The sequence below is a fragment of the Lepus europaeus genome, chromosome 10, assembly GCF_033115175.1.
Source record: "Lepus europaeus isolate LE1 chromosome 10, mLepTim1.pri, whole genome shotgun sequence".
Classification (NCBI taxonomy): Eukaryota; Metazoa; Chordata; class Mammalia; order Lagomorpha; family Leporidae; genus Lepus; species Lepus europaeus.
This window is the reverse complement of record NC_084836.1, coordinates 96610883-96626372: the sequence shown is the minus strand read 5'-3', so window position 1 is coordinate 96626372 and position 15490 is coordinate 96610883. Positions and strand designations below refer to the sequence as shown.

The following is a 15490-nucleotide window of genomic DNA, read 5'->3' as shown; positions in this document are numbered from 1 at the left end:
ATAGAAAAACAACTCATTTTTATATATGATTCTTACATCTTAGAAATTTGTTGAAGTCACTTAATAGCTCTCATATTTTTGTGGATTCTTTGTGGTTTCTCATATTTATAAAACCATGCCATCTGCAAATAGATAGTTTCACTTCTAATCTGAATAAAAGTGGTAAGAGTTGGCATCCTTATCTTGTTTCCCATCTATTTTTTTAATTAAGAATTTTATTTGAAGGAGGGTAGAGGATGGAGAGGGAGAGAACATATAGATCTTCCACCCACTGGTTTACTTCAAATGCTCACAATGGCTGGCTCACACTTGATCTGTGTCACCAATGTGGGTGGCAGGAACCAAGTATTTGAGTCTTCATTGCTGTTCCCCAGGGTGCACATCAGTAGGAAGCTACAATTGGAAGCAGAGCTGGAACTCAGCATTCAAGTGGCATCTTACCCAGTGTGCCAGACTATACAGGTGCCTGTTCGAGACCCAGCTGCTCCACTGCCGATCCAGCTCTCTGTTATGGGAAAGCAGTAGAAGTAGCCCAAGTCCCTGGGCCCCTGCATCCATGTTGGAGACCTGGAAGAAGCTCCTGGCTTTGGATTGGTCCAGCTTCAGCCACTGCGGCCATTTAGGGAGTGAAGATCTCTCTCTGCCCCTGTAACTGCCTTGCAATATATATATTTGTATATATATATATATTTTAAAAGTCAGCAGCATCACCAATTGATGGCATCTGCAGAAGGAAGCTGGGTCAAGTCACACAAAAGCAACTTTGTTTGCAGCTGGGGAACTACATCTGTGGAGGCAGCAAAAGGCATCATGATATACTGGCTATAGACTAAAGCATTCTCTCTTCACACGCAGAAGTCAGATGACCTGCCCATTATAATTAACTTTTTAAAAAAATGATTTATTTATTTGAAAGGCAGAGTTACAGATCTATCTATCTATCGATTGATCGATCAATCGAGAGACAGACAGAGGTCTTCCATCTGCTGGTTCAACTCAAATGGCCACAACAGCCGGAGTTGCGCCTATCTGAATCCAGGAGCTTCTTCTGGGTCTTCCACACCAGTGCAGGGGCCCAAGCATTTGGGCCATCTTCCACTGATTTCCCAGGCCAAAAGCAGAAAGCTGGTTTGGAAGAGGAGCAGACAGGACATGAACCAGTGCCCACAATGGATGCCAGCACTGTAGGCAAAGGTTTAGCCTACTACGCGACAGCACCGGACCCTATAATAAACTTTCTTAAACCTCAATTTCTATAAATGCAAAATAGGGAATATTAATTACCTTGTCTAAATGTTTTAAAGTGAGCTCTCTTGCTTCTAAGGTAATTATATATGAATAAATGGGCATCTTGATGATCTTGTCACCTTGCGCATGTGATTCCATGTACCTTATATCCATATATAAAACAAATCCTAGGTAAAAATGGTTTTATAGTGACCATAGCATGTACAAGAGGATTTCAAAAAGTTCATGAGAGGCTGGCATCGTGACCTAGTAGATAAAGCTGCTGCCTGCAATACTGGCATCCCAAATGAGCACGTGTTTGTGTCCTGGCTGCTCTGCTTCTGATCCAGCTCCCTGCTAATGGCCTGGGAAAAGCAGTGGAGGATGGCCCACATACTTGGGCCCTGCTACCCACATGGGAGACCTAGAGGAAGCTCCTGGCTCCCGGCCTCAGCCTGGCTCAGACCTGGCCACTGTGGCCATCTGGGGAGCCCTCCTCCCTCACTTCTGTAGCTCTTTAAAAAAATAAATAAATCTTAAAAACGAAGTTCATGGAAAAGTAGAATTAAAAGATAAAAATTAAAAAATATGAATTTTCTCAACATAAGTTCCATAAAGTTCAAGGTACTTTTATAAGCAATGACACCATTCATTTGGTCTACCCCTAAAGAACTGAGGGTCCTGGGCTGGCACTGTGGCATAGCAGGCAAAGCCGCTGCCTGCAGTACCGGCATTCCATATGCGTGCTGGATTGAGTCCCAGCTGCTCCACTTCCGATTTAGCTCTCTGCTATGGCTTAGGAAAACAGTAGAAGATGGTCCAAGTGCTTGGGCCCCTGCAACCATGTGGAGATCCTGAAGAAGCTCCTGGCTTCTGGCTATGGATCGGCACAGCTCCGGCTGTTGCGGCCAATTGGGGAGTGAACCAGTGGATGGAAGATCTCTCTCTCTCTCTCTCTCTCTCTCTCTCTCTTTCTGCCTTTCCTTCTCTGGGCAACTCTGCCTTTCAAATAAATAAATCTTAAAAAAAAAAAAAAAAACAGAACTGAGGGTCCTGATAATTTAACCATGTCAATGCAGTCTTTTTTACATTAACTGAAGAAAACATGAGTGCACTTAAAGTTTTTTTTTTTTTTTTGACAGGCAGAGTGGACAGTGAGAGAGAGACAGAGAGAAAGGTCTTCCTTTTGCCGTTGGTTCACCCTCCAATGGCCGCCGTGGTAGCGCGCTGCGGCCGGCGCACCGCACTGATCCGATGGCAGGAGCCAGGTGCTTCTCCTGGTCTCCCATGGGGTGCAAGGCCCAAGGACTTGGGCCATCCTCCACTGCACTCCCTGGCCACAGCAGAGAGCTGGCCTGGAAGAGGGGCAACCGGGACAGGATCGGTGCCCCGACCTGGACTAGAACCCGGTGTGCCGGCGCCGCAAGGCGGAGGATTAGCCTAGTGAGCCGCGGCGCCGGCAGCACTTAAAGTTTTTTAAGATTAGAAAACAAAAAGAAGTTCAACTCAAGATCGTAAGGTGGATGCCTAATTATTTTCCACTGAAACTCACAAAACTGCCCGTTGAATGACAGGAATGAGTAGAAGCATTGTCATGGTGGAAAAGCACTCTCTGGTGAAGCTTTCCCGGGCATTTTTCTACTACAGCTTTGGCTAAGTTTCTCAAAACAGTCTCCTAATAGGCAGGTGTTGTCATTCTTACACCCTTCAGAAAGTCAATGAGAAAAATGAACTGAGCATCCCAAAGTCTGTTGCCAGACCTCAGCTCTTGACTGGTCCACCTTTGCTGTGAATGGACAACTCTCATCTCTTAACAACCATTGCTTTCATTGTGCTTTGTCTTCAGCATCATACTGGTAAAGCCATGTTTCTTTTCTTGTTATAATTTTTCAAAGAAATGCTTCAGGATCTTGATCCCACTTGGTTGAAATTTCCATCAAAAGTCCTGCTCTTGAGGGCACAGCATTGTGGTGTAACAGATTAAGCTGCCACCCCATATAGGCATGGGTTCAAGTCCTGGCTGCTCCATGCTAATGTGCCTGCAAAAGCAGCAGAAGATGGCCCAAGTCCTCTGGCCTCTGTGCCCATGTAAGACCGAGAAGAAGCCCCTGGCTCCTGGCCTCATTCTGGCCCAGCCCCAGTTGGTGCGGCCATTTGGGGAGTGAACCAGCAGATGGAAGATTGCTCTTTCTCCCCTCCCCTCTCTCATTCTATAACTCTGCCTTTCAAATAAATAAAATAAATCTTAGGGGGAAAAAAGTTCTGCTCTTGACTTCTGATCTAAGTGTAACAGTTTTGGCACCCACTGGGCAGAAGGCTTTTTCTACTTTAATGTTTCAGTCAGAATTGTGTAAACTGAACCACTGAGATATCTAGGGTGTTGGCCATTGTTTCTATCCTTAATCATTAGTTCTCATCAATTAGGGCACAAGCAAGATTAATGTCTCCCTTGCAAATAGATATAAATGGTGTGCTGATTGTGAGCTTCATCTTCACCCTTGTCTTATCCCTTAAAACATTTTTTTTTTACTGCTGATTTCTTTGAGGAATTTTCTTATCAACTTTTTAGAAGCATCAATGATTTCACTATGCTTATGATGTCTAAGCTTCCATAAATTTCATGTATGTTCTTGCTTCAATTTTAGATTTCGTGTTGCAGTAATATGGCTCTTTTCACACTGATGTCTTAGCTTTTTTTTTTTTTTTTAATTTTATAGGCAGAGTTAGACAGTAACAGAGAGAAACAGAGAAAAAGGTCTTCATTCCATTGGTTCACCCCCCAAACGGAGCCAGGTGCTTCCTCTTGGTCTCCCTTGTGGGTGCAGGGGCCAAGCACTTGGGCCATCCTCCACTGCCCTCCCAGGCCACAGCAGAGAGCTGGACTGGAAGAGGAGAAACCGGGACTAGAACCCAGTGCCCATATGGGATGCCGGTGCCACAGATGGAGGATTAACCAAGTGAGCCACAGCGCTGGCCCCGTCTTAGCTTTCTTAATGCCTCAGACTAGATCTTGTTTAGACACTTTGTAACAAGTTAATATGAAGTTATTCTGGTGCAAAAAATTAAAATCCATGCAGAGCCTCTGCATAAGTTAGTATTTTCCACAAACTTTATTTTTTTTGCCCTAAGAGGTTTTAAAAATATGTCTGAGAGTTACGAGTAAAGCACGTAACATTATCTGATGGGCTTTTTTTTTTTTTTTTAACACATATAGGTGTAATATGACATCTCTTGTATAAGGTGGGCAGTAGGGAAAGGGATCTATGAGAGAGTAAGGTTTCAGCATGTCAACTGAAGTGCTAAAAAGTTGATTCTAATTTAATTATTTTATAATTCTTATACAGCAATCATTAAAGTCATATAAAGAAATAAAGTATAAACAATTACAATAAATTAAAATGGTTTAATAAAAGAACGTTCAAATAACCCAAGACAAGAAAGGCAAAGAGAATAAAAGAGAAGGAAAAGCACGAGACAAACGATAAAATGGTAGATCGATTCTAAACCTATCAGCCATTGCACAGATGTTACAACTACACCAATTAGAGAGATATTAGGGGAAACCATTTTGCCTAGCAGTTATAATACTAGTTAGGATGCCAGGATCCTATATTAGAGTGCCTGGGTTCAATTCCCAGCTCTGGTTCCCAATTCCAACTTCCTGCCAATGCAGATCCTGGAATCCAGGTGATGGCTAAAATGGTTGGGTCTACACTATCCGTGTGGGAGGCCTGGACTGGGGTCTCAGCTCCAGTCTTTGGCCCCCTTGCTGTTGTGGGCATTTATGGAGTGGGCAGCAGATACGAGTTCTTCCAATCTGGATTTGACTCTCCCTCTCAAATGCATTAAATAAATTAATTTAAAAAACCCACATATTGGCAGAATGGGTTAAAAAAAATGATCCAACTATATGCTGTTTATAAGAACACCCCAAATAAAATTATATAGGTAGATTGAAAATAAGGGGGGGGGCGCAGGTGTTGTGGCACAGTGGTTTAAGCTGCTGCTTGGGAAGCCAGCATCCCATACTGAAGTGCTGGTTTGAGTCGCAGCTACTCCATGCTTCTGATCTAGTTTCCTGCTAAAGTGCCTGGGAGACAGCATTTGATAGCTCAAGTGCTTGGGCCCCTGCTACCCCTGTGGAAGACCCTGATGGAGTTCCTGGCTCCTGGATTCAGCCTGGCCTACCCTTGGATGTTATGGACATTGGGGAGTAAACCCATGGATGGAAGATCTGTCTTTTCTACTCTGTCACTCTGCCTTTCAAATAAAAAATAAATGTTAAAGAAAAGGATGGAAAAAGATATCCCACACAAAGAAAGGAAGCTAGAATGGTTATATGATTATCTGGCAAAAGAGAATTACCAGGGACAAAGAAAGATGTTGATAAACACATCAATTCACCAAGAAAACATAAAAATCCTAAATATGTACACATCTAACAATGGAGCTTCCAATAAAGAAACTACAAAGACATAGTGTGTTCATAGGTCAGAAGACTCAACATGGTAAAGGTCAATTCTTTCCAAATGGATTTATAGATTTAATGCAGTACTAATAAAAAATCCCAATTTTTTTTGTAGATATAGATTAGCTGATATTACAATTTACATGACAAGGGGGAAGGAACTAGACTAGTGCTATGGTTTGAATACGGTTTATTCCCACCAAAACTCAGTGTTAAACTCATCTCTGCCTGAGATGCCAGCATCCCATATGGGCACGCATTCAAGTCCTGGCTGCTCCATTTCCAATCCAGCTTCTCCACTGCATGCCTATGAAGACAGTGGAAGATGGCTCAAGTGCTTGGATCCCTACCATCTAGACCTGGATGGAATTTCAGGCTTCTGGCTTCGGCCCAGCTCAGCCCAAGCCACTAAGGCCATTTGAGGAGTGAACCAGTAGATGGACGCTAACTCACTTGTTCTCCCCCAACCCACTGTAATTCTGCCTTACAAATAAATACATCTTTAAAAAAGAAAACCCTCATGTTCAGACTCGGTCCTTAATAAGTGTTGAGAGATGGCGGGACCTTTAAGAGGTGGGCCCAGTGGGAGACAAGCAGGTTATGGGGTACAACCCTCATGAATAGATTAATGTCATTCTCAGGAGACTGTTTAGTTCTCTTGTTATTGGATTAGATCTAGGGACGAGTTAGGATTCATGAGACTGGCTTAGTGTGGAGAGGAAATCGTTAGAAGGCTGATCGGCCTTCCCTCTGTCTCTCCCTGGCCCTGTGGCGGCTGTTCTGCATGCACCTGCTTCCTTTCTGCTTTCCTGCTGCACACTGAGTGCCAAGTGGCTCTCACCAGAAGCTGAGCAGATGGACTGGACCTCCAGAACCTTGAGTTAACATAAACCTTTTCCTTTACAAGTTAACATAAACCTTTTCCTTTACAAGTTATTCAGTCTCTTGTCACAGCAACAAAATACAGACTAAGACAACTAGCTAAAACAATTTTGGAAAAGAATAAAGTTGGAAGAATCATGCTAGTTGATTTTGACTTTCTATAAAGACATGGTAATCAAGTGTAGTTATTAATGAAGGGGTAGGCACATAAATCAAGGGAGCAAAACAGAGAATCCATGTCATAAAATATGTCCAAATAATAAAAGAAATTCAATGAAGGGAAAAACTACTCACCAAGCTGGGCTACTGTGCTGAACAAACTGCAAATGGCTAGATTCGGCAAAATTGGAATTGGTGAGTGCAGCTGGGATACTGACTCTGATAAAGCTGAAACACTGTGCACTTACTTAATTCACAGTGTCCAAAGTAATGGGTCAAACCAATAAAGAAGACTTCCGTTCCTGACAAACCTGGTTATGCTGAACATAGTAATGTATGTTAAGAGTTTACTCTATTTATGGTCATCAAAAAGAAGTCAATTAGGAAAAACATCACATTCTATTACTTCATGTTAATTTTGGCCAAAATTGAATTTTGGAAAAGTTAAAAATCAAACAGTAATTGATGTTTGAGTTTAACCCAAAGTTAGGTCTAAAGTTCTATTAAACATAATAAATCAACTCTGATGAAAAATATGTAGAAAGACCACAGGAACAGTAGATGATTTCAAAGTGTTTTAAAATAATGTATTTTTATTATTATTCAAATAACTAGTTTATTTGAGCAGCTTTGAAGCAAGGTAGTTTCACCAGATAAGACTATATAAAACACAGATATACACCTTTCCATATTCTTACTTTAAACATCAATTAAAAATGGAAGAAAGAGTAACATAAATAAAAGTTCTGAACACTAAAAATTGGAGGTAACATAAAGACTAGAATTATAAAGAACCTTGTAGACTGTAGGTCTTAGGGTATACAGTAAGATACACAGATTCAAGTTTGTAGTTAAGTCACAAAGTGTAACACAGTGAACTCCTGTGAACCAACTGTGCAACTTAAGTGCTAAATGATCCCAAGGATCCATTTGTCTACCTATGTGTTCTTCTCCTATTCCATTCCTCTACCTCACCTCCCTAACCTCAATCTCCATGAAATAATCACTGCCTTTTCTGCACCCATTATAATGTAAGAAGGGAAAAACTGGGAACATACTCAAGGGTAAAATTAAAAATGTATCTTGATTATACACCCTAATGTACATTTATCTCCCAGTCACACAGCATGAACAGGAAGCAGCATTCCTGCAACAAGGGAATCTTACATTGTTGCCACTTCTATTAAAAACGCTATCTTTAGAACCTTCACAATTGATTTCTTCGTGACCCCACCCTCAAATATTCTATTAAGCTGATCAAAATAGGCCCGCTTTTTTTCAACTTCCTAAAGTAAAGGTATTTAAACATACCTCAGCACCCCAATATTGGAAAACGGCTCAAGAAAGGTTAAAATATTTGTGACTTACCTCATGTAAATTCAATTCTTTTACTTTCTCTTTTAATATAACCTGTAAGACAAAAAAATTTCTTATGCTCATCTAAACTTGTAATTTAAAACATTCCTTAATATCCTCACAAATATTTGTCTTTTATGTAGACAGTTCACTTCCCTCATATTAGACATTTCAAACTCTTTTACTGTTTGAGACAGAACATTTTAGCAACTTTTTTTCCAACTTGAGCAATGAGGCCATATTCTGAAATGCAATAAAATCTCTATGTGAGAACTTTAAATTTTGGGAAAAGATAGTAATTAACACATGCCCATCCGTACTAAGTGCTAGCATGGCGGAGACGGTTTTGTGATTTACTAAGCCAGCACTGCTGATGAGATTGACTAGTAACTTAGAAAAGATTAAAAACGAAAGTCAATATTAATTTCTGAAAGTCATAAATGTCCTCATAAATTTTAGCTCTACCAGAGTTGTGTTAATTTGCTAAAATTCACCCATTTGTCCCTAGTCCAATTCTATGGTGATCAGGCACCAGTTAAAATGAATGCCAAGTATTAAGAAGGCAGATTACTATTTTTAAAAAATCGAGAGTTATATTTCATCTTTAAAAAAAAAGGCAAGTAAAATTTCAGAAAACAAAAATCCCCAAATGTTGGGTATCTTACATTCTGGTTTTGAGGGCGAATCACATTTTCAGAAATCACAACCAGAGGGGCAGGCAATGTGGTGTAGTAGGTTAAGCCTTTACCTATGGTGCTGACTTCCCACACGAGTGCCAGTTCATGTCCCCGCTGCTCCACTTCTGATCCAGCTCCCTGCTGATGGCCTGGGAAAGCAGAAGATGGCCCAAGTGCTTGGGCCCCTACACCCACGTGAGAGACCTGGAAGAAATTCCTGGCTCCTCGCTTTGGATTGTCCCTGCTCCGGCTGTTCGGGCCATTTGGGGAATGAACCAATGGTTGGAAGACTCACTCTCTATCTCGGTCTCTCCCTTCCTCTGTAACTCTGCCTCTCAAATAAATAAATCTTAAAGAAAAAAAAAAAAAAAAAAAAGGAAATCACAACTAGAAGCTACCATCCAGCTATACACAGATGTACTAAATTTCCTATTTAGTGTATTTTGAAGATCAAACTTAACATGCCTATGATTTAATTCTTTTTTTTTTTAAAGATTTATTTATGTTTATTTGAAAGTCAGAGTTACACAGAGAGTAGAGGCAGAGAGTGGAGGAAGAGAGGGAGAGGGAGAGGGGGGGGGGGAGAGGGGGAGAGAGGTGGAGAGAGGGAGGAAGAGGGGGAGAGAGGGAGAAGGGGAGGGGGAGTGAGAGAGGGGGAAGGGAGGAGGGGCGGGGGAGGGGGAGGGGCAGAGGGGAGAGAGGCAGGGGGGCAGAGAGAGAGAGAGGGGTCTTCCATCCGATGGTTCACTCCCCAATTGGCTGCAATGGCCAAAGCTGCGCCAATCCAAAGCCAGGAGCCTCCTCTGAGTCTCCCACACAGGTGCAGGGGCCCAAGGACTTGGGCCATTTTCTACTGCTATCCCAGGCCATAGCAGAGAGCTGGATCAGAAGTGGAGCAGCCGGGTCTCAAATTGGCGCTCATATGGGATGGGATGCCAGCGCTTCAGGCCAGGGCATTAACCTGCTGGGCCACAGTGCTGGCCCCGACTTGATTAATTCTATCAAATAATTTCACCTATTCATTGACCACAAAGGCCAATTTTACTTTCTAGCTTGCCTACATATAAACATCTTGTAAGTTGTCAAGATTACAATAGAACTAAGACAAAAAGACCCAGTCATTTAGAAAACTAAAGCATTCAGCTACGAGACTTATGGGAAAGAACATGGGTTATACAAGGATGTCAGTGTATATACAGGATGGGCTAGTGAGCTTAAATTTTAAACACATGGACAAGAGATGGGCAGAAAGATATTCAATCCTAAAATGGAAACACAGTCCTGTAAATCAGTGTTGGCAAGGTTTATTAAAGATCCAAATAAGCTGAAGGGGCAAAAAAAGAAAAAAAGTGAAGGACAGCAAAAAAATTCATGTTCAGGATCAAAAGAAAATTGAGGAAAATCTAGGCCCATTGTTTAGTGTCAGTGGTAAAATGTTCATGAATGACACATGAATAAAAAACTGACTTGAGTTTCAAGAAGAGCTAAATTTACTGACTTAAACAACAAACCAGTGAAGGGTAGACAGCCGACAGTGCTGTGACTGCTGGAGTGTGACCTGAACTGAGAGCTTAAGCACACAAGGGATGGATGAGCTCGCTGTATGCAGCTGGTCATCTCTGAGGAACTGATGGAGAAGAGGGGGAAGATATCCACTTAATGGGGTTTCTGAATTCCACGAGGTTAAAAACCACTTTGAGGATTACAATCCATACATTTCTCTTTAGCAAAGTGTTGGCTCAAGTTCCTGTAAAATTATAACATCTGAACTTTCTACAGCTTCAAATAATACTCAGGAGATAAAAAGAATATTTGAGAAAATTAAGTCGATCCATTTTTACTGCAAATGAAACACTAAAAGGAACACGAGTAAACCCAGCCCTGGTTTGAAAAGTAAGTGGAAATAGAGAGTTCTCAGTTTTGGTGGAAAAAATGAGATCAAAGACAATCTGAATAAAATTTCTCACCTGTTTATAGGCATAAAATTCTTTGTGTGCTTGATGTCTTAGCCTAAAAGATAGAAATAAGCAATGCAATATTGAAATTTCAAATATAGTAACTGGAAAAAGCTCTGCTGAGTTCTTATATTAGTTTATATCATTTATAGTTTAAAATCCAGAATATTTATCCTGGAAAACACCCAAATGACATATTTCTTACTATAATGTGAAAAAGTGCTCAGTGAATCATGAAATGTAGTTAAATGTAAATTCTACTGAAACTGTATTAAAACGAAGCCTCAACACAACATTTTAATGAGGCTAACTGAATCTTCTTATACTGATAGTCCACTGTTTCATCAATAGTATATCAAATTTCTTTCTTTTTTTTTTTTTTTTGACAGGCAGAGTGGACAGTAGAGAGAGACAGAGAGAAAGGTCTTCCTTTGCCGTTGGTTCACCCTCCAATGGCCGCCGCGGTAGGCGCGCTGCGGCCAGCGCACCGCGCTGTTCCGATGGCAGGAGCCAGGTGCTTCTCCTGGTCTCCCATGGGGTGCAGGGCCCAAGCACTTGGGCCATCCTCCACTGCATCCCTGGCCACAGCAGAGAGCTGGCCTGGAAGAGGGGCAACCGGGACAGGATCGGTGCCCCGACCGGGACTAGAACCTGGTGTGCCGGCGCCGCAAGGCGGAGGATTAGCCTACTGAGCCGCAGCACCGGCTATCAAATTTCTTAATTGAAAAACTAAATATAACATCCATTAAAGTAAAAAACTTGAACAGCTCACAAATTTTAAAAATGTATATTCCAGTGCAACTTATTGAAACAGAACATTTCTAATATCTCTGAAGTCTCTGAAATGATACCTCTCAATAAATATCCACTCTCCTGACTTTATCATTGTAGATTAACCATGTCTGTTTTTGAACTTCCAAATGTGTGCATGAATTCTTTTGTATCTGGCTTACTTCTGTTCACAATACCTTGTGACAGTTATGTATATTGCTGTTGTCATTCTGTCTTTTGAATGCCATATAGTCCCCCAGTGTCTGAATATAAGGCAATGAATCCATTCTACTGTGGATGAATATGTAATTTAATTCCAGTTTTAGGCTATTATCAATAAAACTGCTACATAAATTGTATACCTTTAAGTAGATACACAGATTCATTTCTGTTGGACATATAGCTAGAACAGCTGATTCAAAGTTCTTGTGCCAATTTCTACCCCTATGAGTAGTTCTAGAGCATTCTAATGGTTCTACATCTTTGACTTTGCTTGGCAGGTTCAATTAAAACTTTTTTTAATGGAAATGAAGTCCAATTTAACAACATTTCCCAATTAGTTTAGTTAATTTGTGTCCACTTAAAGAAATCTTTGCCTGTCCCAAGGTTATGAAAATAACCTCTTAAATGTTATGAAAGCAATTTGTTTTTTACTATTATTTTTAGGACTATGAGCTACCTGAAATTGGTCAAGAATATTTTTTAGTCCCAACTGGATTATCATCCAAGTCATCATTATTTATGAACAAGACCTTCCTTTCCCCATTGCATTGCACTGGCAAGTCTGTTATAAATCAGGTATATCCAATATGTATGTCTATTTCTATAAAGAGTCTGTTCCATTAGTCTATCTGCCTATTCTTGTATACTGGGTTGAACAGTGTCCCCTCAAAACATCACGTCTAACCAGAACCCTGTAATCTTATTTGAAAATAGCATCTTTTTGATTAGGATGAGGTCATATAAGATTAGGGTGGAGCCTACATGACTTTGGTACCCTTAGAAGAGAGGACATACAGATAGAGCGAAGAAGAAGGCCCTGTAAAGGCAGAGGCATGCACTGAAATGATGCAGCTACAAACCAAGCAGTGCCAAGGATTGCTGGTAACCACCAGCAGCCAGGAAGAGGTAAGGAAGAAGCCTTTCCTAGAGCCGTCAGAGAGAACACGGCCTTCTCAATGTTTTGATTTCAAACTTTCAGCCTTTACAATTGTGAGAGATTAAAGTTTTGTTGTTTCCAGTCACCTAATTTGTGATACTTTGTCACAGCAACCTTAGAAATTAAGACACTTTGTCAATACCATGCTACTAAACTTTTAGTTTGAAATAATTTTAGACTTATAGAAAAGTCACAAAAAGTAGAGTTCACATATAACTTTTTTTTTAGACAGTGAGAGAGAGAGACAGAGAGAAAGGTCTTCCTTCCGTTGGTTCACCTCCCAAATGGCCTCTATGGCTGGTGTGCTGTGCCGATCCGGAGCCAGGAGCCAGGTGCTTCTCCTGGTCTCCCATGTGGGTGCAGAGCCCAAGGGCTTGGGCCATCCTCCACTGCACTCTCTGGCCACAGCAGAGAGCTGGACTGGATGAGGAGCAACCGGGACAGACTCCGGCGCCCCAACCGGGACTAGAACCTGGGGTACCAGTGCCGCAGGCGGAGCATTAGCCAAGTGAGCCGCAGTGCTGGCCCACATATAACTTCTACCAGCTTTTTCAGTGTACACATTTTATAAAGCCATAATTATAAAAACCAAGAAATTAATATTAATATATTGATATCATTGATTTATTAAAAAAACTATAGACCTTAGTTGAATTTCACCAGTTTTCCACTCATATTCTTTTCCTGTTCCAGGATCTCACATTCTATCTAGTTATGCCTCTTTTTTTTTTTTTTTTTTTTTATTTTTGACAGGCAGAGTGGACAGTGAGAGAGAGAGACAGAGACAAAGGTCTTCCTTTTGCCGTTGGTTCACCCTCCAATGGCCGCCACGGTAGGCGTGCTGTGGCAGGCGCACTGCGCTGATCCAATGGCAGGAGCCAGGTACTAATCCTGGTCTCCCATGGGGTGCAGGGCCCAAGCACTTGGGCCATCCTCCACTGCATCCCTGGCCACAGCAGAGAGCTGGCCTGGAAGAGGGGCAAACGGGACAGGATCGGTGCCCCGACCAGGACTAGAACCCGGTGTGCCGGTGCCACAAGGCGGAGGATTAGCCTAGTGAGCCGCGGCGCCGGCTATGCCTCTTCTCATGTGACAATTACCTAGTCTTTCCTGTCTTTCAAGATTTTGACCTATTAACTACGATCACTTGGATTAAGATGCTTATCTCTCTACTTTAAAGTTACAACATTTGCCTTTGTAACTGATAAATATCTTGGAAAGGATATGCTGAAACTATGTAAATATCTTATTTTTCTCCTCAAGCTTTTTCCCACCAATACTAGCACCTATCCCACTTACAAAAATTACTGTAGAGTCTGCCTAATACTGACTTTATAGTTCTCTATTCCTTGTATATTTATTAATTGGAATCCATTCATAAATAAGTCTCTTATTTATTCATGTAGTTATATTTTTATATCAGTCTGGATTCATGGAAATCTATTTTAGTCTATGGGTTATAATTCAATATGATCTCTATTTATTTGATGCTGAAATTAATTTAGGCTTGGCCTTTAGAAGTTCATTCAGATGGACTCCTATGTCCTAGCAACATGCCCTCATCCTTATCCATCAAAAGATGTTCCTGGATCATGTTGTATTTTCTGTGCTCTAGGTTGGAATATAGAATAATATGTTACTGAGAACAATATTTAGAAAACAAGACATGAGTGTTTGGTGAAAAGCACTTATGCATGTGTATGTGTGTGTGTGTGTGTGTGTAAATTTGAGAGAAAGAGCTTCAATCTGCTCACCCACTCCCTCAGTGCCCACAAAGGCCTAGGCAGGACTGAGACTGAAGCCAGGACCCAGGAACTCAATCCAGATCTCCCACGTGGGTGGCAGGAACCAAAACAGTTGCCCCATCACTGCTGCCTCCCACAGTCCACCCTAGCAGGAAGCTAGAGTCAGGAGCCAAAGGTGGGCCTCAGAAGCAGGCAAAATTACGCTGGCCTCATACGAGCTACAGTGTTGAAGAAACAACTCTTTCCCTGTTGAATGATTCTGGCACCCTTGTTGAGTATCAATTTGCCATACATATTTGGGTTTATTTCTAAACTCTCAATTCTATTTCTTTGGTTTATATGTTTATGCCAGAACCACAATGTTTTTATTAGTGCTTTGTAGGAAGTTTTGAAATCAGAAAGTGTGAGTCCTTCTCATTTGTTTTCTTTTTCAATATTGTTCTGGCTATTTGGGATTCCTTGCAGTTCCAAATGAATTTCAGGACTCGTTTTTTCTATTTCTGCAAAAAAGGCCTTGGAGTTTTGGTAGGGATTTCATTGAATCTACAGATCGCTTTGGGGAGCACTGCCAACTTGATAGTATTAAGTCTTCCAACCCATGAATACGGGATGTTTTTCCATCTATTTAGATCTTTTCTAATTTCGTTTAGCAATGTTTTGCAGTTTCCAGTGTACAAGTCTTTTACCTATTTGGTTAACTTTATACCTACAAATTTTTAGCATCTTTTTTGCTATTGTAAATGGAATTGTTTATTTCCTTTTCAGACTTTGTTGGTATACAGAAACAACTAATTTTTGTATGTTGATTGTGTACTCTGGAAGTTTGCTTATTGCCTCTAGTACCTTTTTTTGGAGTATTCTATGGGTTTTTCTTTATATGGAATCATATAATCTGCAAACAGAGTTAGTTTTACTTCTTTCCCATTGATTGTCTTCTGTTTCTTTTTGTTGCCTAAGTGCTGTGGATAGAACTTTCAGTACAATGTTAAATAGCATCGATAAACTGAGCATCCTTCTCTCGTGTCTGAGCTTAGGGAAAAAGCTTCCAACCTTCCCCACTATGATTTTGCTGTGTGTTTTTCACAAATGCC

General features: G+C 41.1%; 1 protein-coding gene across 2 annotated transcripts in view; it reads right to left on the bottom strand.

The window, feature by feature from the left end:
* Nucleotides 1-15490, bottom strand: part of RNF24 (ring finger protein 24) — a 95944-nt gene that overhangs the window by 11975 nt on the left and 68479 nt on the right. For both annotated transcript variants that reach the window (XM_062203914.1, XM_062203915.1), the window contains exons 3-4: nt 10737-10779; nt 8105-8146 (exon numbers count right to left, since the gene is read on the bottom strand). In XM_062203914.1, coding sequence (XP_062059898.1) covers nt 8105-8146; nt 10737-10779 — 85 coding nt within the window. The remainder of the gene's footprint in view (nt 1-8104; nt 8147-10736; nt 10780-15490) is intronic.